Source organism: Glycine soja, chromosome 11, assembly GCF_004193775.1.
Source record: "Glycine soja cultivar W05 chromosome 11, ASM419377v2, whole genome shotgun sequence".
Lineage (NCBI taxonomy): Eukaryota > Viridiplantae > Streptophyta > Magnoliopsida > Fabales > Fabaceae > Glycine > Glycine soja.
Window position 1 is genome coordinate 9,473,803 of NC_041012.1, and position 21,456 is coordinate 9,495,258.

General features: G+C 32.4%; 1 protein-coding gene and 2 pseudogenes across 1 annotated transcript; 2 read left to right on the forward strand and 1 right to left on the reverse strand.

The window, feature by feature from the left end:
- Nucleotides 1-42: 42 nt before the first annotated feature.
- LOC114377047 lies at nt 43-8,106 on the reverse strand (annotated as a pseudogene).
- Nucleotides 8,107-11,309: 3,203 nt separating this feature from the next.
- Nucleotides 11,310-12,973, forward strand: LOC114374207 (endochitinase PR4-like). Its single transcript, XM_028331822.1, has 2 exons — nt 11,310-11,687; nt 12,367-12,973. Exons 1-2 carry the CDS (start codon nt 11,387-11,389, stop codon nt 12,771-12,773), a joined length of 708 nt encoding a protein of 235 aa, XP_028187623.1. The 5' UTR covers nt 11,310-11,386; the 3' UTR covers nt 12,774-12,973.
- Nucleotides 12,974-16,158: 3,185 nt separating this feature from the next.
- Nucleotides 16,159-18,038, forward strand: LOC114377049 (annotated as a pseudogene).
- Nucleotides 18,039-21,456: the final 3,418 nt, after the last annotated feature.

Genomic DNA, 21,456 nt, shown 5'->3' on the forward strand with positions numbered 1-21,456 from the left:
AAAAGAGATTGAAAGTTCGTAATATATCACGCTAGAAGGCAGTTATATATAACTCGAGTCAGTTTGGTAGCCCTTTAAAATCAGGATGAAAAAAAATCTAAAGATGAGTTTTTTATACATTTTTTTTCCTGCAAAGCTCATAATAGAATATTGTAGCCCATTTTCATGAGTGCACCTAACTGACCATTAAAATAACTCTTTAAGCTGTATATCATTGAGAGAGAGAAATCTTGTTGTCCCAATAACCATCAATCTGGTTACGCTCAACAACTAGATCCCCCATAACAAGTTATCTAGACACACATGAATTTTCAGGCTCAATTATAACATTGAAGCCAAATTCATTTCCCGGCTTGAATGATTTTTTGAGTTGTTCTTGCGTTTGGGTAGTGCTTATCTTCCGGTCCTTTACATCCAAGTTTTCCTGGTATTGTGTCATCAAATGTGGAAATAAATTTATATCCATGACAGCCACATATGAACGGGTAAAAATCACTTGCCTCTTTCACATAATCAGCCATGGTAGAGTTGAGTATTTCTTGTATTCAAAACTTGGTGACACGTTCTTCCCCAAGCATCTGTACAAGGAAGTCCTTTGGGATCTGCAAGCATTTCCTTACCAAGTTATCTTCAAGGAAGACTAAAGCATACATGATAACGGTCTATGAATGTTCTGTTGAATTCAGTGTCAAAGAGGCCTTGCCATTTGTTTTAGGGATAATTCGTTGTTGGGGTAGATAATTGATAGAAAAATCTAACCATCTGAGTGATCAATGCTTACATTTTGATTATATTGATGTTATTGACAATATTACAGATGAATGAGAAAATAATTTATAGATTAAACGATACTAAATAATAATTCATCAAATATAAAAAATAAAAAAAATAAACTTGATTGGAAATCACGCGCCTTTGATGATTTTCCTGGAGCAGTTCAGACATCACATGCACAAACTAATAATACAGTTAAAACTCATGAACTGCAAATTCTTAACCTGTTAAAATACTGAAATATGATGAACAGGAAAATGAATCGAATGTAAAATCATATCAACAGCAAGAAATAAGTGAAGAATTTGAGAAGGAAGCATCTATTCATTGTAACTGTGAAGAGTAAAATGAAAAACCAGTTTCCATTCTTATCCCACTATTCTCATCATTGGTTGCATATTTGGTATCAATCTAACAGAGGCAATTGATTACTATAGAGGAGAGAGAGGGTCAACCAGTGAAACCCCTTCCCACTAACAAATACAGAGTCTCAAAATAGGCATCCAATTGGTAAAGCACTCATGCAAAAACCAAGATCAAGACCACCGATGAGAAGGATATGCTGGTCATTTCACAAGCCTTAGTTGAGCAAGAAAATATGAGTTGCAAATAAAACGGTGACTAATTGCCCAAGCCTCGAAAAGAGAAAGAGCTTGATATTTTTTAATGTGGGCATAAGCAGCTGCCAAATGGTATTTCACAGAAAAGATGGTTATCAGTCTTTACTTTTTAGTAAGTCCAAAATGCGGTAAGCAAATGGCAATACCTTGTATTTAAGAAACTCTTGAGGATTAGGGAGAAATCTTGCAGCAAATGCCACATGTCAAGCTCATGTGTGTTCTTGGCAGGTTTTGCAATGTATGAATCATAATTGGGCATGAAAGTGAAAAATGTAAGGACCAATAGATATGTTCAGGGTATGAAAGTGCATGGTATAAAAAATGCAGCTTCTTACCTCCTTTTTGCATGCGAAATCCAGGAACTGGTGGGGCAGTACGACCTAAGTTTGTTAGGATCCTGTCAAATACCTTTTGTGTTTGATCACCAGTCAAGTCCACTCTTAGCTGCAATTTAATCCATAAAATAGTTATCACAACATCAAACCCAAAAGTAGTAGGAAATGAAAAATCATAAAAACAACTCGATGCAGTAATTTATGAACACACTCCAGTAAAAAATAAATAAATAAAGGATAGAAGGGGGAGACTAATGATATATTTGGGCATATTTTTGTGTATATTTGAAGCTGCAGGTTGCATTGTATGCCAACGGCAATGGTTGATAGCAACCAAAAAATATTAGCTTCAATCTTGACCTGCTTGTATAAACAAAAGTAACATGATGAAGTACATCGTGACGACAGAAACTAATTAAAATACCACATGGGGAAGACTTTGCCTGATCAATTGAGCATGAAGACTACCAAAGGTTTTAGTTCAGGCAAGTTCTTCAAGGTTATCAAATTAACACAGTTGATCAGAAAAATCAATAATTCTTCAGTACAAAAAATTTGTGAATCAATATATCAAATCTTACTTTAGCCTTTGTTGAATTCTATTTTTTTTCTGTTAGTTAGTTTCTTTTTTGTTAAAGTTCGTTAGTTAGTTTTCTGTTATAGACACAGTCAGCTCTATATAAGCTGAGTTCCCTTTGTATTTGATATTTTTTTGATAATGAGAAATGATGAGCACAATGCTCTTTCTCTTCCAAATCTATCTTTCCCTTCCAAATTTATATTTTCTACATGGTATCATTTGAAATTTTTTCTTTCGTTGTGCCCTCGGCTCCTTCCTACAACCATTGTTGCTATTCCAATTTCTGCATCTTGAATCGATATTCTTCAAGCCTCCTCCTCAATCATGGCTGACAATGTTGTTGTCAATAATGCAGCTTTTGCAAACTTGTTGAATCCCTATTATACTCATCCCAATGAGAATCCTAGTGTTGCTATTATTGCTCAGGTTCTCTATGGTGCCAATTACCACTCGTGGTCATGTGCTATGCTCCTTGCCTTGAAAACCAAGAAAAAGGTCCAGTTTGTGGATGGTTTTTTGCCTCGCCCTGCTCTTAATGATCCTAATTTCACTATATGGGATCATTGTAATACCTTGGTGGTTTCATGGCTTCATCATTCGCTTAATCTAGATATCTTGCAAACCATTATGTGGATGGAGACTGCATTGGATATCTGGAACACTCTCAAGAAACGTTATTATCAAGGAGATGTGTTTCGCATTAGTGATTTACAAGAAGAAATCTATCTGCTTAAACAAGGTGATACTACTATCACTACTTACTTTACGAAATTGAAGGGTTTAATCCAAGAATTAGACAATTTTCGCCCTATTCCTACACATGTGTTGTTGTTTGTGCTTATGATCTCATTCATGTTATTAAGAGTTACAGAGAAGGAGATTATGTGATTAGATTCTTGAGGGGCCTCAATGAACAATACTCTACGGTTAGATCCAACATAATGATGATGGACCCCCTCCCTGATTTAGATAAAGTTTTCTCTATCCTCATTCAACAAGAGAGGCAACTTGCTGTTTAGTTTGATGATTCTCGAGTTTTTGCTCAAGTGGATACCAGCCATGCTACTTATGGCAGAGGTAGAGGTCGTGGAGGCTATACATCAGGTGGCAGAGGTCGAGGTAGAAGCTCCAAGATATGATCTTATTGTAACAAAACAGGTCATATGGTAGATACCTGCTACAAGAAACATGGTTACCCTCCTCACTTGCATAGAGGAGGTGCTATCAACCAATACTCTATGGATGATCAAGAAATTGAAGATAATTTACAATCTCTTGGACAAAAAGAGGTGTCTGCAGATGGTTCATCTGTAACTTTCACACCAGAGCAACATAAAGCTCTTATTTCCTTGTTGTAGCAAACTTCTCAAGCCTCTCCCTCTCACACCACTAATCAACTGGTTAGCTTTCATAAGAATGGGAATTCAGGTATTTTCTGTGCCACTCTTCATGCTTATAGTTCCAACATAAACTCTTGGGTTCTGAATAGTGGAGCTACTGATCATGTGTGTTTTTCCCAAACTTAGTTTCAATGCCTTAAGCAAATTAGACCTATACTTGTTAAACTACCTGATGGATCTCAAATTCAAACCAATTTGGCAGGCACTATACATTTTAATGATCAACTTTACCTCATTGATGTCTTGTATATTCCTTCTTTCACATTCAACTTGATTTTAGTTTCAAGACTCATAGCTAATCTACATTGTAGTCTGAATTTTCACCCTACTAGTTGTTCTATACAGGACAACTCCTCCTTGAGGACGATTGGAGCAACTTAATTGAGTGTTGGCTTATACATCCTATCTTCATCACCAACTCAGTTGTCCTACACTTGTAAAATCAATACCATTCCTTTCAATAAATGCAATGTTTGGCATAATAGGTTAGGACATCTCTCTCATGATAAGATTGTCAAAATGACTAAACTGTACTCTTCCATTGACTGTACAAACTCAAGTAAACCTTGTGACACTTGTTATTTTGCAAAACAAAAGTGGTTGCCGTTTCCTGATAGCCTTACTGTTTCCTCTTAATGTTTTGATTTGTTGCACATCGATATATGGGGTCCCTATGCTCATCCTTCATTACTTGGTCATAAATATTTTCTTACTATTGTTGATGACAAAAGCAGATATACATGGATTATTTTTCTAAAATTAAAATCAGAAGTTTCAAATCATATCAAACACTTTATATCTATGGTTGAAACTCAGTTTTTTGTTAAAGTTAAAAGCATTAGATCAAACAATGGCCCTGAATTTGCCCTGAACAATTTCTATGGTTCCAAAGGCATTCTCCATCAAACTTCTTGTGTGGAGACACCCCAACAAAATGGGGTTGTAGAGAGAAAACATCAGCATCTTCTTGTTGTGGCTAGAGCTTTACTTTTTCATGCCAATTTACCTTTTTTTTTTGGACACAAGCTATCTCACAGGCTGTTCATATAATAAACAAATTGCCAATAAAATTTCTTAATCAGAAATCCCCACATGAGGTTCTGTTCAAATGCATCCCATCCATCTCTATCCTAAAAGTTTTTGGTTGTTTATGTTATGCCTCAACACTCAAGGCTAATCGGAAAAAGTTTGATGCCAGAGCAAGAAAATGTGTTTATTTAGGTGTTAGATTAGGTGTAAAAGGTCATTTACTTTTTGATCTCAAAACAAGAGAACTTCTTGTTTCTAGGGATGTTGTTTTCTATGAGCATATTTTTCCTTACTTGCATAATCCCTCACCAACTTCTACTGATTCGACACAGCATGCTAAGCCTATTTCTCCATCATCTTCATATAATTTTTTGTTTGATATGCCTCATCTCTCACACCCTTCCCCACCTGAGATATCAAGCCCTCCCATTGATCCACACCATCAACCAGCCTTACCTCAACCCTTTCCCCGTAGATCACAAAGACAGAAAAACCCTCATTCTTACCTTCAAGATTACCACTGCTCTCTACTTTCTGCGACAACTCACAATTCAACTCCTTCAATCTCCTCCAACATCAGGTATCATATTTCCAACTACATTTCTTACCATAGACTTTCACACAATCACAAACATTTCACACTTAGTGTATCCTCACAATTTGAACCTACTAGTTTTGAGAAAGCTATATGTCATGAAAGTTGGAAATAGGCTATCCAATCTGAATTATCATCTCTTATTAAGACTAACACCTGGAAGCTTACTCCTTTACCTCGTAATAAAAAGCCAATTGGCTGCAAGTGGGTTTTCAAAATCAAGTTCAAAGCCGATGGATCCATTGATAGGCACAAGGCTAGATTAGTAGCCAAGGGATTTACCCAAATTGCTGGTTTGGACTACATTGAAACTTTTAATCCTGTTGTAAAAATGACTACAGTCAGACTTGTGTTATCACTAGCTGCTTCTCAGGGTTGGCATCTCCATCAACTTGATGTTAACACTGCTTTTTTGCATGGTGATTTAAATGAGGAGGTATATATGAAGATTCCACCTGGCTTGACAGTTAATAATCCAGCTCTGGTTTGCAAGTTGCAAAGGTCTTTGTATGGATTAAAACAAGTCAGCAGGCAATGGAATGCCAAGCTTACTTCTACCTTACTCGATTTTGGATTCCAACAGTCCAAGGCAGATTATTCTCTTTTCACTAAAAGGTCTCCTACTGGCCTTACCATTGTCCTTGTTTATGTTGATGATTTGGTGCTTACTGACACTGATCTTGCTGAAATCTAGCAACTAAAGCACTCCCTGGATGCAAAATTCAGTATTAAGGACCTTGGAATACTCAAATACTTCCTTGGTTTTGAAGTAGCCCGATCCACCTCAGGTATTGCCTTGCATCAAAGAAAATATTGCCTTGATCTTCTTCTAGACACTAGTTTGCTTGCTGCAAAACCTTCTTCCTTACCTATGGATCCTACACTAAAATTTCACAAATCTTCTGGTATTCCTTTCTTTGATCCTACTGTTTACAAGAGGCTTATGGGGCGATTATTATATCTTACTCACACAAGGCCCGATATTTGCTATGCTGTTGGAAAATTGAGCCAGTATTTAAAATCTCCAACAAACATTCACATGCAAGCTGCACACCATATTCTGAAATATCTCAAAGACACTGTTGGCAGAGGCCTGTTCTTCTCCTCTTCATCTTCCACTTCTTTAATTGGATTCAGTGACTCAGATTTGGGAGCTTGTCTTGACACTCGAAGATCCATCACAAGCATATGTTTCTTCTTAGGAACCTCACTAATTTCTTGGAAGAGTAAGAAATAATCCAATGTGTCCAGGTCATTCTCAGAAGCTAAATATCGGGCTCTTGCACAAGCATCTTATGAAGCACAATGGTTATTGTTCTTACTAAAGGATCTTCATATTGAGCATCCTAAACCAGTTGTTCTCTACTGTGACAATCAAGTTGCCCTGCACACAGCCGCAAATCCTGTTTTCCATGAACGAACCAAACATATTGAAATCAATTGTCATGTGGTAAGAGACAAGGTTCAATCTGATTTGATTCACCTTCTTCCCATCTCCACTTATGAGCAATTGGCAGACATTCTCACCAAGCCTTTACATGCTGGTCTCTTCAATCATATTCATTCCAAGCTAGGAATGCTTGACATTCACATTCGAGCTTGAGGGGGGTGTTGAATTCTGTTTTTTTTTCCTGTTAGTTAGTTTCTTTTCTGTTAAAGTTAGTTAGTTAGTTTTCTGTTAGTTAGTTTCCTGTTATAGATACAGCCAACTCTATATAAGCTGAGTTCCCTTTGTATTTGGTATTTTTTTGATAATGAGAAATGATGAGCACAATGTTGTTTCTCTTCCAAATCTATCTTTCCCTTCCAAATTTATATTTTCTACCGCCTTTTAACTGAAAGCTCAAGAAAGCCAGTAGAAATATGAATTTGAGACACACAAATTCCTCCATAGAAAAATATAAGATTTATTTAATTATTTATTTTTATAAATCATATTTTTCCATCAATGTACTCTATAGGATAAATTGATAAAGCAATGACAGTTCTGTACTGAGAGATAGAAGAAAATATCAAGAGAAAGAAGTTACGGAGAAACAGTATGACAACATAAAGAAACATGAGATATTTTCCTGAAAGAGCCAGAATAGAAAATCTACATTGAAACCAGTATTTGCAATGTGCTCACTTGTATCTTATTTTCATCTTCCGAATCTACTACTATTTTGGCATTTGTTAAGATGGCTGAAATTTCGTTGGAATCTGTAATTGATGCTTCTTAACCTACAAGGCAAGAGCATGATAATATATTAATATCATTATAGCACTAGCTTTAACTCACAGCAAAACAATTCATAAGAGCTCCAGCAAAGGAAAATGGATCCAAAAGTTACCTGAATTAAGAGCTGAAATTGGTATAGTGAGATCAGATGTCTGATAGTTGTCTCAGTGCTGGTGGGACTAGAAAAAACACCTAAGCTGCATGGAAGAACATTATAGCAAAATAAATAAGCCGTATCATAGGGTTGCTAATGGTGAGTGAAGTAATTTGAGTACCTCGTCCTCTTGGACAGAGTGAAACCGAGAGAAAAAGTGGCTCTGGATTTTGCATTTGGAATGGAAAGAACGTGAATGCAGCATGTTTTAGTTCTAGAGAATGGGCAAGTTGTGAAAGAACCAACTCCAAAATGTTATGGAATTGGACTTGGAAGCCATCATCATGTTATTGTTCATCTTCGTGTCGTGTCTCTCTCCCACAGTCCTTTACTGAACTGATGACTTATCCCTTACTCTTTTTGAGGTTTTGCGTTTGCCGCAACAAAGCGGGGTCCATGATCCAATTCCAATTTCCAAACTACCACTATTTTCAGGGACAGCTATCTATTTTTCTCTAATGTGGCTTTAGTATCATTTTAATATTATGAAAATTATTTAAAATGATAATCTCAATCAATAATATGATTAACTTCATGCAAGACTTACACTAATTGTATAAATATTTCCCTCAACATCATCGTCCAATCAACTTTTCTTGAGAACGGGAAATTGAAAATTCATGGGTCAAGATGTTGACTTTTGTATGATCTTGAAAATTGAAAACAGAAACAATTACTGAGGATCAGGATGAACATATACATAGTCATTTTGACTGGTATCTGGCACTGACTTCTCAATATTTGACTTTTCCTGCCACCAAAACATCAATGGCGTATAAAAATTATGAAGAAAAAAAATCTATAAATCAAACATTCTCCAAGTCTATCAACTAAATATAAAGTTAAAAATCCAATTAGCGTTTAACTGCCCATAATTTCGGTCCTTTGATAAGGATTAGCATTTAATTGCCCAGTGCCATGACTCGTGGCATTTCTTTCCCAATAGTTCGAACTATATTTAACACCTCGGAATCCAGTAGCATTTTCTGGAGACGAAAATTCACTACTACTCTTTCCCATTTATCCATTAAAATCACCAAAAAGTTACCGACTTTACAGCCATTAGTAGCTAACTATCTGGAATTTCTTCAGCTGTGTACGTCTTTGTCAAATGTTAAATAACCTTATGGTATAAAAATTATTTAAATTTTAAAAATATTTTTGTGGATGAATAAGAGAGAGTAATTTTAAGACTTGATTATTAATTTAGTTGTTAAATTATTTAAAATATATTAATTTTAGTTCTCAAATTTTAAATCACTCCTATCAGGTTCTTTAATCGTTAAAAATGTCTCAATTAAGTCTTTTCTGTTGGAGGACCTTCCTTCATCCTTTGCTGGCACAGCTCCAAACTTATCCGAATTGGAGCTCTGGGAAATAATAGCCTGTGAGATGCTCGTCATTATAATGAGGGGTGTAAATGAATCTCTCATTTTTTAAAAGTTACATATAAATAATATATTGAATATGTAAAATTTGCCCTCCCCTAATTTCGTGCATTTGACCATGTTCATAAGTTTTTACACCTTTCATAATATTAATTATTAATTTTATTTTTTAAAAATAAGTTGCTCTCCTGACTTAGGATCTAGTCGGAGTTTAGGGTCATTTTTGCTTCTTGTCTATCATAATCTCGAGGGGTGCTCCGATCATCATCGTTGTCCAATTGAAATTGGATTTGGAAAATTATAATTTTTAACAGCTTTTAGCCGCTAGAATATAAGACCTTTCATACAAGTTAACTAAGTAATTTCCGGCAATTATTAACTACCAAAAAAAGTAATAAAATAAAATAATAAAAATAAAAATAATGTCATATCATTATTTAAGGACCAAAATAGACGAGAAGAACAAAAACATTCAACAAGAAAAAAGTTCAAACATATTGATCAATTGTCAAAAAATTTAAAGATCAAAATCAAATATTAAACTAAAAACATAATTTATCATCTTTTGTAATTTTATTTCATGTTAACTTAATTTCTTTTGGTCCATTGCTTAGGGTTTAAGTTTAACTTTAATTTCGTCACTAAGTTGCTGCCTATCCAACTAGCATGTCCTTGCTTTGTTTTTATCTAATTATTTTAGACATTAATATTCACCATAAAATTTATCCTTGATTAAATCTTAGACCTGGCCTTTATCTTTTTCAATGTCGTTAATCATATTTCTCAAGCAGCTATATTCATGTTAATCATTAATTAAAACGCCCTCTAAACCAACAAAGTTAGAAGATGAAGCAGAGTTGGAGAAAATGGTGATAAAAAAATAGTACTAGTATTTAGAGGATTAAATAGAACACAAAAGTAGAAATCCAAACTAAATTTCAAATCAAATTTAGAGGACAAAAATTACAAATTGGTAAATAAGTACTAAAACTATAAAGTTACTTTATTGATAATGAAAAGTAAGTTCAATTGTAAAAATATAAATATTGAAAACTTCCCATCTTAAAACCATAAACTACATTCCATCCTAGCAAGAAGTAGTTGGTTAATCGAATAGTATCGAACTAAATTTTCTTAATAAGATTTAAGATTTAAGTTTTGTGAATGAAAAAAATATAATTAGATGAGAAGAATTTTACTAGATGATTAGCTAGATTTTCTGACAGAAATTAATGATCGGCAAAATCAATAAATATTTCATACTAATAACACGGTTTAAAAAAAAAACTACATCCCGCTCTTGAATTAATCCTTAATGCATCTTTCATTATATTTAAATTGCTTTTTATACAAAAGTATTTACAATTTGAAAAAAAAAATTAAATTAATAAAATTTAAGATTGTACAAGAGATTTGGATCTACTCGCACAACATTTCAATAATAACCAAGTTTGATTGCATAGTTTATTAGAGCAGTAGTTAAATTTTTAAAAGTTTTTAATTTTATCGTATATTTTTTAATTTTCCTCTTTAAACGTTGAGCCTACAAAACCTATCTAAATTAAAAAGTTAATGGAAGTGAATAACTAATCTAATCATCTTCTTTTTTCTCATGTTATTGGTATTGAATATTAATTAATTTTATTGATGATTAATCCTTGTTAATAAATTTGCTAGTCCAATCTTAATGAAATTTTTTTCTTTCAATCATATTTTTTCATTCATAAAATTCGAATTCAAAATTTTATATAAAAAAATCAAATTCAATATCATTCACATAAACTAGTTGTTGGTATATGCCTTAAAAAAAACTACTTGTTGGTATATAGCTAATAACTAATCTAAACTAGGCCCTAAATACACTATTTTTTCCTAATTTAAATATAGCTAGAGTGGCGGTAGCGTGGCCGTGTCGGCCGGGCAACTTACGCCACTAAAGTCAAAAGTAAACGATGTAGGCTATACTCATGTTATTGTCTTTTTAGTTTAGTTTTTACATGTACAAGTCAGAAGAAGAATATCAATGTCGATCCACATTCAATTATCGGTATACAAATGAAAGCCATAAAGTCAAAATCTAAACCCCGTGTAATTTACGCTTTTCTATTCTAGAATGGGACATACTCTTCTTATCTCGCCAAGTTCGTATAGAAATCTGAAATTTCCTTTCCTAAAGTTCAAAGTCCTAGCTAGCATTAACACTATAAATAGACCTCCCTTTTGCTCTCAATCCTCAACCACCTTGTCTATCAAACATTATAATTTCTATTACATACATTTTGTAGCTAGGATGAGCAAGTTACTACTCATTCGTGTTGCTGGGTTCGTGGCAACCTTTGTCACCATGGTGATGATGATGGTGCCCAAAAACGTGAGTGCCCAAAACATAGGTGATGACATCGTCACACAAGACTTCTTCAACAGCATAATCAGTCAGGCTGATGATGGTTGTGCAGGGAAGAACTTCTACTCACGAGATGCTTTCCTTAATGCTCACAATTCCTACAATGAGTTTGGTAGGCTTGGTAATCAGGATGACTCCAAGCGTGAGGTTGCAGCTGCTTTCGCCCATTTCACCCATGAAACAGGACGTTAGTACTACTACTATACTTTTTTTATAGTTAATTACTAGTACTAGGATTTATTTTTCTATATAATTTGAGTTTAATTTATAAGCATTGTCAGCGATCTCAGCATGGCCTTTGAAAATGTTTTGTGAACTATGATCATAATTTTGGTCATAACGTCAAGGTTTTTCAAGTTTTTGCAGCCACAGCGTAACTATGAACATCAGTCATATTTGTTTTGTTTAGAATTTTTCATAATATTAATAAATGTAACAAAACGGGAACCGCAATCGCATTCCATACTTAAAACCTTGATTATAGGATAAAAAGTTTTATACTATCAACTAATTAAAAATAATTATAATAAATATTACTTTTAACATAATTATTATAAAAATCAATAAATTTAATAAATATAAAAATTTCTAGTTGGACGTCAGTTTTTACATTGTCGTGTAGTATTTATTCATAATATAATTATAAGAGAAAACAATCTACTTACTACCATAACTTATATTGTTTTTTAATTACAAAATATTATGTATATATGAGAATTTTGTTAGTGATGCTAACTTTTATAATATTATTCTAAAAATCATAACAATGATGATTAATTTCTTATTGATGGAGAGTATAAAAGTGCATATGAGCATTAAACTTTATAATTATGAAGTGATTAATTAGCGTGGGCTTGTGCATGCAGATTTTTGCTACATAGAAGAGATTAACGGTGCATCAGGGGACTACTGTGACGAGAGCAACACCGAGTACCCATGTGCCCCTAACAAAGCGTACTATGGGCGTGGACCAATCCAACTATCATGGAACTTCAACTACGGACCAGCAGGGCAGAGCATCGGATTTGATGGATTGAACGCTCCAGAGACGGTGGCCAATGACCCTGTTGTGTCCTTCAAGACAGCCTTGTGGTACTGGATGGAACATGTGCGTCCTGTCATCAACCAGGGTTTTGGTGCAACCATTAGAGCTATCAATGGCCGACTTGAATGTGATGGTGCAAACCCTAGTACTGTTCAGGCTCGTGTTAATTACTACACCCAGTATTGTTCACAACTTGGTGTTTCCCCTGGTGACAATCTTACTTGCTAATTTATCAGTATAGATGGTTCCATATGATGACATCATACATTCATACGGTATATCTTAACATATATCAGAAAATAAACCATTCAAGGCTTACAGCCTTATTTTGATTATTAATGTAATTACTACTTTTGGGAATATTGTATCTGATTACCATCGATATTGTGCATCCAATATTGAATAAAAATACGTTATTTCTGTGATAATTAGTTTGTAGCAGCCAGTTTAATTGCCAAGATATAAATAGGACTGAAATTTGAATGACAGGTTTTGGCCTATAATCAATAATCTTATTAACAAAATAGTTCACATATAGATTTTGTTGATGTTGAACCCTAATAAATAATAACGTTTGGTCTCACTGTTTGATATTGCTGTGTTTGCAATTTTATGACTTATAAATTCAAATTTTCATATGTCCTTATAAACTAAAAAATTAATAATCTATAAAAAAAAACAAGCAGGGTCATAACAATGTTGTTGTTAGTGATCTTATTATTATTATTATTATCATTTAAACAAAATGTTTAGTGTTGGCCACATCAACTAGCTTAGTGAAAATAGTATATATAATTAGTAAAAAATAGCTTCCATCTTATAATTTTTTTAAGGAATTGAATTAAATTTAAACTTAAATTCTCATAATTATTGTATTATTAACTATCAAATTATTATCATTCTATTTATATAATAAATGTTCAGCCCTACAAATATCATGTTCCAGATTACTGGTCCTCACAATGAGAAAAACCCTCACCTAAAAGCCAATTTTATAGGAAGAAAAGATTATCAAGAACCATCTCAACATTGATTGACCAAAGGAACGTTATTTTACAAACAAATTACCAAAGCATGACTCTTTTGAAACATTTTACCAATTTGGGACAATTAACACTAGAAAACTCTAGAATTCGAGTTTTCAGTTTCCATCTTCTTTTTCAGTTTCTGTTTCAGACATGCATATAGTTTCTCTCAGATTTATAGCTACGCATATTTACAAAGAAGACAATCATTGTGTACATGGTATTGCCAATTTGATTATGGATAATACTCAATCTTTTTGGCGAGAGACACAGTCCCCTCTTTTTGTTTAGAATCTTATGCCTGTATTCCCGTAATATTAAAGGGTCACCTACATGTTCTATTCTCCTTGACATGAGTTTTGGTCTAATATCCCCATTATGTTTTGTTGCTTTCTTCTCTTAATAAATTTAGATTGGTTCTGGCATGTGATTTAGGAAGGATTGGGGTACCAACATAGTTGGAATATTTCCCTTCCTTTTTCAAAAAAGAAAAAAAAAATCCATTTTGTGTGATTTCAATTATATGTACAGTTTGTCAATTTTGATGATTAATTTGTCAAAAATATCACAATTGAATTTTTTTAGCAATAAAATATCTCCACAATTAAAAAATGGATTAAATTAAAATCAAATAAAAATAAAAAGACCATAATAGAACAAAAATAAATAATGACAGATCAAATTAAAAACAGAAAACAAGTTTAAAAAATCAAAATGCTAATTTTGTCCATAAATATGTTATGAATATGTACAATTCCAATTTGTGTGAATTGCTAGCAATTGTACATTTGTTAGTAGTTAATTTTAAGCTACTGACGTTATTTATGATATTACTTTATTTGTGCTTCGTTAGGTTGCATTAGTTAAGAATTTTACCAATATATCATTAGTTGTAACTAATCAAACTTTTTGTAATTTAACATTAATTTTAAGCGTTCGAGCTAGGTGCTGTGTGGAGATAGAACTATGACAGCTTGTGATGTGTGTTTGACTCCTTTAATTTGTATCTTTCTCTTCCTTTCCTTATATAATATTATTTTTATTTGCCTTTAATAAAACATTAATTTTAAGCTTTTAATGTAACCGTGAAGAAGCTGAAAGTATGAATATCAACTTCATCATTTTTACTTACTTTTATAGGGGGGAAAGAGCAAGAGGATAGGAATTATGTTATTCTAGAAGTTTTTTTAATTTATAAGTTAAACGAATTTATTTATAATTTGAAAACCAACCTAAAACAAGACGTGCCAAAGTTAGTAAAGAAAGTTATTCTAGAAGGATTTCCTAATAAAATTATTTTATCCACTAACTTTTAATTTGTATAGATTAAATTTTATTAATTTAACTATTGAAACTTTGATATTAATTCAAGATTATGCACACAAAAGTTTTAAAAAGCCATATATTTATATTTTATAGTGATGTAATACTATTGTCAATATTTATTTAGATTTTTAAATATACGTTCTATTAATATTATTTAATTTCATATCGAATAATTTTAAAATTTTATAAAATTTATAATTGAATATTATTTGTGTGTTAAAATTATGCCTAATAAAAATTCTTAATCTAATTGTTACATTAATCAAATTTAATTTATAAAAAAATATTGAAAAGAATAAATTTTCTAAGATTTACCGCTGAATCTTGAAATAATAATAATTACAACCACTTCCCAATTTTCCTGTTATTCTTTACATACTGTTATAGGTCAGCCCACTCGCCCCTCCCCTGTTATTTATGCCTTCTATAATAGAATAGAATTCTAGCTAGTCTTGCAGTCAAAGTTCAAAATATTTTATAAACCAGAGACATAAATTTTACTTACTCCGTTTCTTAATTTCATATTATACTACGTCACTACTTTTAGTTCACCTTAAAATATTTATCAATTTAAGAAATTAAATTTTTTTTTAATAATGTCTTAATTATCCATTAATATCTCACTAAAAACTTAATGAATCTTGTTAGTAAGTCTCTAAGAATGGATCAATAAATAATTTTTTTTATTAACATTCGTCGTAGAATAATTGCATCGAAAATTATCATAAAAACATGTGATGATATTTTTCTACAAAACTTATAAAAGGTTAAATTAATCTGGATCTTAGAATTATTTAACAATTTTTAATTAGATGCATGATTTTGTTAATTAGGTTCCTGAATTTGTAATTTTTTAATTAGGTCCATAAAGAAGAAATCTAATTAAAAAATAAATACAAATTAAAGAATTAAGTTAAAATAAATAAATACAAGTTTAAGAACATAGTTAAAAAAAAAATTCAACCGAATTGAAATAAAAAATAATTTTATTCGACTCAAACAAAATTATGTTATACATATGATTTAAACAAAATAAAAAATAGTTCTGAAACACAATTAAAAATATAATAAAAGTTTAGGGAAGTGCAAAATAATTAAATTTTTATAAAATTAATCATTGTCTTAACACATTTACATTATTTTCCCAACTTAAAAGACAATCAATGAGAAACAGAAGGACTAGGAACATGCTATAAATAGAAGCAGCGCCAGCATCAGTGTGCTCTCAATTCCCAACCTTGTCTATCAAGTGTGATCACACATACATTAGTTTGAGAGAATTTTCCACAACAAGATGATGGGGAACAAGGTGCATGACATTGGTGTCACAGGAGTGATGATGAGTGCCTTAGTGTTGATGATGGTGTCAAAGGGTGTGAGAGCTCAAAACTGTGGGTGTGAGGCAGCAAATACGGGTATTGTGGGAGTGGTGATGACTACTGTGGCATGGCAGAGGATGCAAACAGGGTCCTTGCTATAGCACAGGCACTGCCAAACCCAACGATGATGATTCCGTCGCCGACATCGTCACCCCCGAGTTCTTCAACGCCATAATTGATGAAGCAGAAGACCATTGTGCTGGCAAGAATTTCTACTCACGAGATGCCTTCCTTGATGCTCTCATTGCCTACAACCACTTTGCTAGGACTGCCTCTTCTTATGACTCCAAGCGTGAAATTGCAGCTGCTTTTGCTCATTTCACCCACGAAACCAGACGTTAGTATTATTACTTACTACTCTTTCATTCAAATTTCTCCATATCCATGCACATTGCATGCATTAGGTAGAGGATAAAATTAAATAAAGTTTTTTAGGTGTTACATATACACCCTTCTATACCAGACCTCAATCTAATTAAATTGATAAGAAATAAATTCATATCCTACAAAAAAAAAAAGTGGGTTCGATTTTCGTTGGAATGTGATTATATTATTAGTGAATAATTTATAACGTAAGTGATATCTCTTTAAATCTTGAATCCCAAAATCAAATTCAGTTAAATTTAACCAGCCTGCAAGTTTCATATTTCAATAACATATTAATATGTCTAATAAAAGTATGCATTCAAGAATTGTGCAGATTATCTAAATGAAAATCTAATTCTTATTAGAAAATAACACCAACGGTATGTAAACTATTTCTAAGTTTTGTTTTTTTAATATAAAAAGAAGCTATTCTAATTGTACAAAAAGTGAGATAAATAAATCTTCATGCTATATAAATGATTACAACTAAAAATCAATTACCAATTAGTATGATTTACAGTTGGTAACACACACTTAACCCATGAAAGAGTATTTTTATTTGATTCTCACATAATATATTATTTATAGAGAAGAGTGAGAATAAATGTGACTAATCCTGAATCAAACACTAGTCCCATGCATTTTATGATTCAAAAGATTGGAATTTATTCAAAAATCTTGTGTTTCCAGTGAGGAGGTAAATATCCTAATTTATAATGGTTAAAAAAACTAAAAAACAATTAAAATCTTACGATAATTTAAATTGTCCCATGACTTCTTAAGATCACATGATTTTCATGTTTTATTATAAAGCTTAATGGTATATATTTATCCTCCTTGTAGACTCTCAGAACCGTCCTTGAAAATCATATTGTTAGTAGTGTTGTTCTTGCATAAAAGTACTTTCTCATTTGAAATGTGTCTTGGGGATTCATATATATAAACTTTGTTAATGAATCATATTAATTAATGTGGCCATGTGCATGCAGGTTTTTGCTACTTAGGAGAGATTGAAGGTGCATCAAAGAACTATTGTGGCAAAACCACCAAGAAGTACCCGTGTGCCCATGACAAAGGTTACCATGGGCGTGAACCCATCCAACTATCATGGAACTTCAACTACGCATGGGAGAGCTGGATTGGATACGGTGGTGGCCAGTGACCCGTTATAGCCTTCAAGACCGCGTTGTGGGACTGGACGGAACATGTGCGCCCTATCATCAACCAGGGGCTTTGGTTCAACCATGAGAGCCATCAATGGTCATCTTGAATGTGATGGAGCAAACTCTGAAACTGCTGAGACATGGAGAAAACCTCACTTGCTAATTAAGTTATTTAAGTTCTACCAAATGTATCCATTGATAATTGGATATGGATATGATAGGATAGATATATAATATCATACATAATTCGATTTTATATATGAGTAGTAGTGAATTAGCAGTGTTGGAAAGGGAAGAAGTTACATGTTTAATCCTTCCTCTATCATATATTATCATATCCACCATAAGATAAGGAGATCTAATTGTGTTAATTGTGTTTAACAGCAGAAGAGCAGAAGGAGTTTGCTTGTTTTTTTTCATAAAAGAGAGTATTAATCAGGTTGTTAGGGTATTAATCAGGTCGTTAGAGACACTAGGACCTGAGTTGACCATCAATGTTGCCTTAATTATAGATAAAAATTAGTATTTGACATCCCTAAACAATTACTATATACTCTAATTAATTGATGTTTGCGGTCCTCGTCACCCACTAACGTACCAATTTTAAAATTTTGAAATATTTATTAATTCGCACTCATCTAAACTAGCCTAAGAGTAAAAGCACGACTTGGGTTGACTTGACGCAAATCTCTTTACCGCTGAATTATTATGTATCCTAAGTTTCTAACTGCTTTGGATATTGAGTTGTGGAATCTGACAGCACTTATATTGAAGGGGTGGAGTGGGAGAAATTAAGAAAAGGAGGAGCCACATTATGTGCAGCTTTTAGACATATAGGGCTGAATCAAGGTGGAGGTGGAGTTTTTTTCCTGCCCATGGGAAAAATAAATTACCTATAATAAATTTATTAATTTTTATCATAATTATTTTAAAAATTTAAAAATTATGTGTTGGTGACTTAACTTAATTTATGTACTAAATGAGTCGAATTTAAGGTGTAAATTGAATTTGTTAAATAAATGAATTAAATTTAAATTATGTATAGATTAATTGATAGTATAAATTAAGTAATATATATATATATATATATATATATATATTTATAAAATTCGGAGTTGATACACATTAGGGTGGACGTGGTCAAAGTGAGCTCCTAGACTTCACACGTTGGTTACGAGAGTGACTTTTGTCAAGAAGATAGTAGAGGAGACCAATAAAACAAAAAACTCTGACGCTCAAGTAAATATATGAGTGAGGAGAATAAAGTAAATATATGCATACGAGAGCAAGTATATGTAAGCTCAAGGTGTGAGCAAATGTGTTATGGGTTCGATATTGATAGGAGTGGAGTGTAGTTACGGGGTCCTTGTTTGTAGGAACTATTATAACCTTTATTGATAATGTTGTAGATAAACTGTAGTTTGTAGCTTATAGATAAAAACTAGAAGATAATTGTACGATAATGTGTGTCTGTGTAAATATGTAAATAATTAACTATTTGCCAGTAGATAAATGTATTCAAATATATTTTCAAATATTAATATGTTAAAGATAACTTGTCAGGTAGGAAGCTCAGCTGCTAAGGACCGAGTGTCTGTGCTCCTCTTATAGTGTATTTTGTGGGTGTCACGTGTATTTTGTGGGTGTTGAATAATACAATATATATAATCCTATTTGTGTATCTCATCCCTAAATTAGGTACTTTGGGATTAAAAATGAGATAGTCTAAATTTTTTATATATGTTCTTAGAAAAAATAATTGATGAAAAAAAATCTATTTGTCTTATATTGATAAGTTGCATATTCTTCTATAATTGCATTAAATTAGGAAGTAAAATGCATAAAGAAAAAAAATGTGTTTAAAGTAATTTATAGTGATTTTTATGTGGAGTTTTATAGTTGTGTGCTAATTATTTATAAGTTTAATGATCATATAGTTACAATGTAAAGTATTTTTTATACTATCATTTAATCATAAATTATTTTTAACATAACTTCTAAAGTAATTATTATAAAAAAATTAATAAATTTATTATATATAATAGGTTATAATTAAATGACGGTATAAAACTATTTTAACAAACTTACATTTTCATTTTAAAGTGCATCATCATCCAGTACTGCTAATGCTATCCATCCAAATTTGGATGGAAAAGAGAGGAATACTTTAGTACAAAAGACGAAAGATTAACTCTATTTATCTCCCATTTCATTTCTATTAAAGGTATTTATATAATTTTACACATTTTTTTCCTTTCACTTCCTATATAATTAAACAAAAAAATTCTTTATTTCCTCTTATTTTCTCCCATGTCAGACAATCTAAAAATAATTATTTTCATCTCTTAATTCCTTCCTCTGCCCCCTCTGTAAACATACCCTTAATTAACTCATCGATCATGTGAGGATATGTCCATTTTTGTGCGGCAGAATGAACCTTTTTAAGAGTGTGTGGCCGCACAACTTGTGTGGACATAATAGAAATTTATTATAATAAATACCTACTCTGATGTATGTCATTTATTTAGCTCAAACATAGGTGTGAGACTCATTCGTATGTAGTGGTAAAAAAAAATAAAGAATAGTCGATGTAGCCTCTTTATTATATAAAAGAATTGAAAATTTGCTTACCTTTTATTTATTCATTTATTATTAATTAATTTACAGTTGAACTGTTCGTTTGGAACTTGATCAAGTCAAGGTATGTAGTGGAAGAGGTCAGGAAGAGCAAGGAGGTAGTTGATGGCTTTTGTATGACAATCGTTAGCCAAAACGATATTCACATCAATATTAAATCCATAAAAAGTAGCTGAAAAGAGATATAAAGAGAGAGACTAATAAATTAAAAAATGACGTATATATATAAATTAAAGAATCCTATTTCAATACACATGGATCTTTGCACTTGTTAGATCCATGTTCATTTTTTCTACATACATCCATTATTTATGTGGATAGATAGGTCTGTGCTCACCGATAGATCATATTGTATATATCTTGACCTAAAGAATCTTTTAATAAATTGACGAAAGTGATAAAATAATTGAGCTATTCTAGCTACATGTGAACGTGTGTATTAGGGTGAAGTATCAATGACCAGGGCCTTTAGGACTAGGTCCAGAAGCCAAACGCTGCATCCAAAACCCCATGGTTTTCTTGGCTTGTTCATAGGCTGATGAACTGTATGTTTGAAGGTTATTAGCTCTTGCAAATGCAAACTCCTCCGAATGAGATAAAACCCTTGCCTCCACCCTACTTTGGCTAATAAAAATTGCAACCAACATAACAACAAGCATGATCAAATTCAAAAGGGTGCATGCCTTTGAGGAATTCATTTTTGGAAAGTTTGGTGAAAAAGCTAGAAAAAAAAGGGTTATTGTGAATTAATTGCTAGGAACAATGAAAGAAAGCTTTTGTGGTTGTGTTGTGGCTTGTTGGTGGTGTTGGGGAGCAACAAATGGTGCCATTTTATAGTCAGACAAAGGGAACAAGTACATGTGTTAAATTTGTGCTTGTCTTTTTGGACTCAATCGGCATTTTCAGTGGACATTGGTTTGAACGTGTTACGTGTTGACTAAGGATTTGGGGGAAGTTGCCAAGCAACACGAGAATGACGAAATATTGATATTTTTTGTATTACTTATTGTACAAT

Coding starts and splice junctions, on each gene's coding strand:
- LOC114374207 (XM_028331822.1), top strand. CDS start 11,387: ATGAGCAAGTTACTACTCATTCGTGTTGCTGGGTTCGTGGCAACCTTT. Junction 11,688..12,366: donor TTTCACCCATGAAACAGGAC/GTTAGTACTACT, acceptor TTGTGCATGCAG/ATTTTTGCTACATAGAAGAG.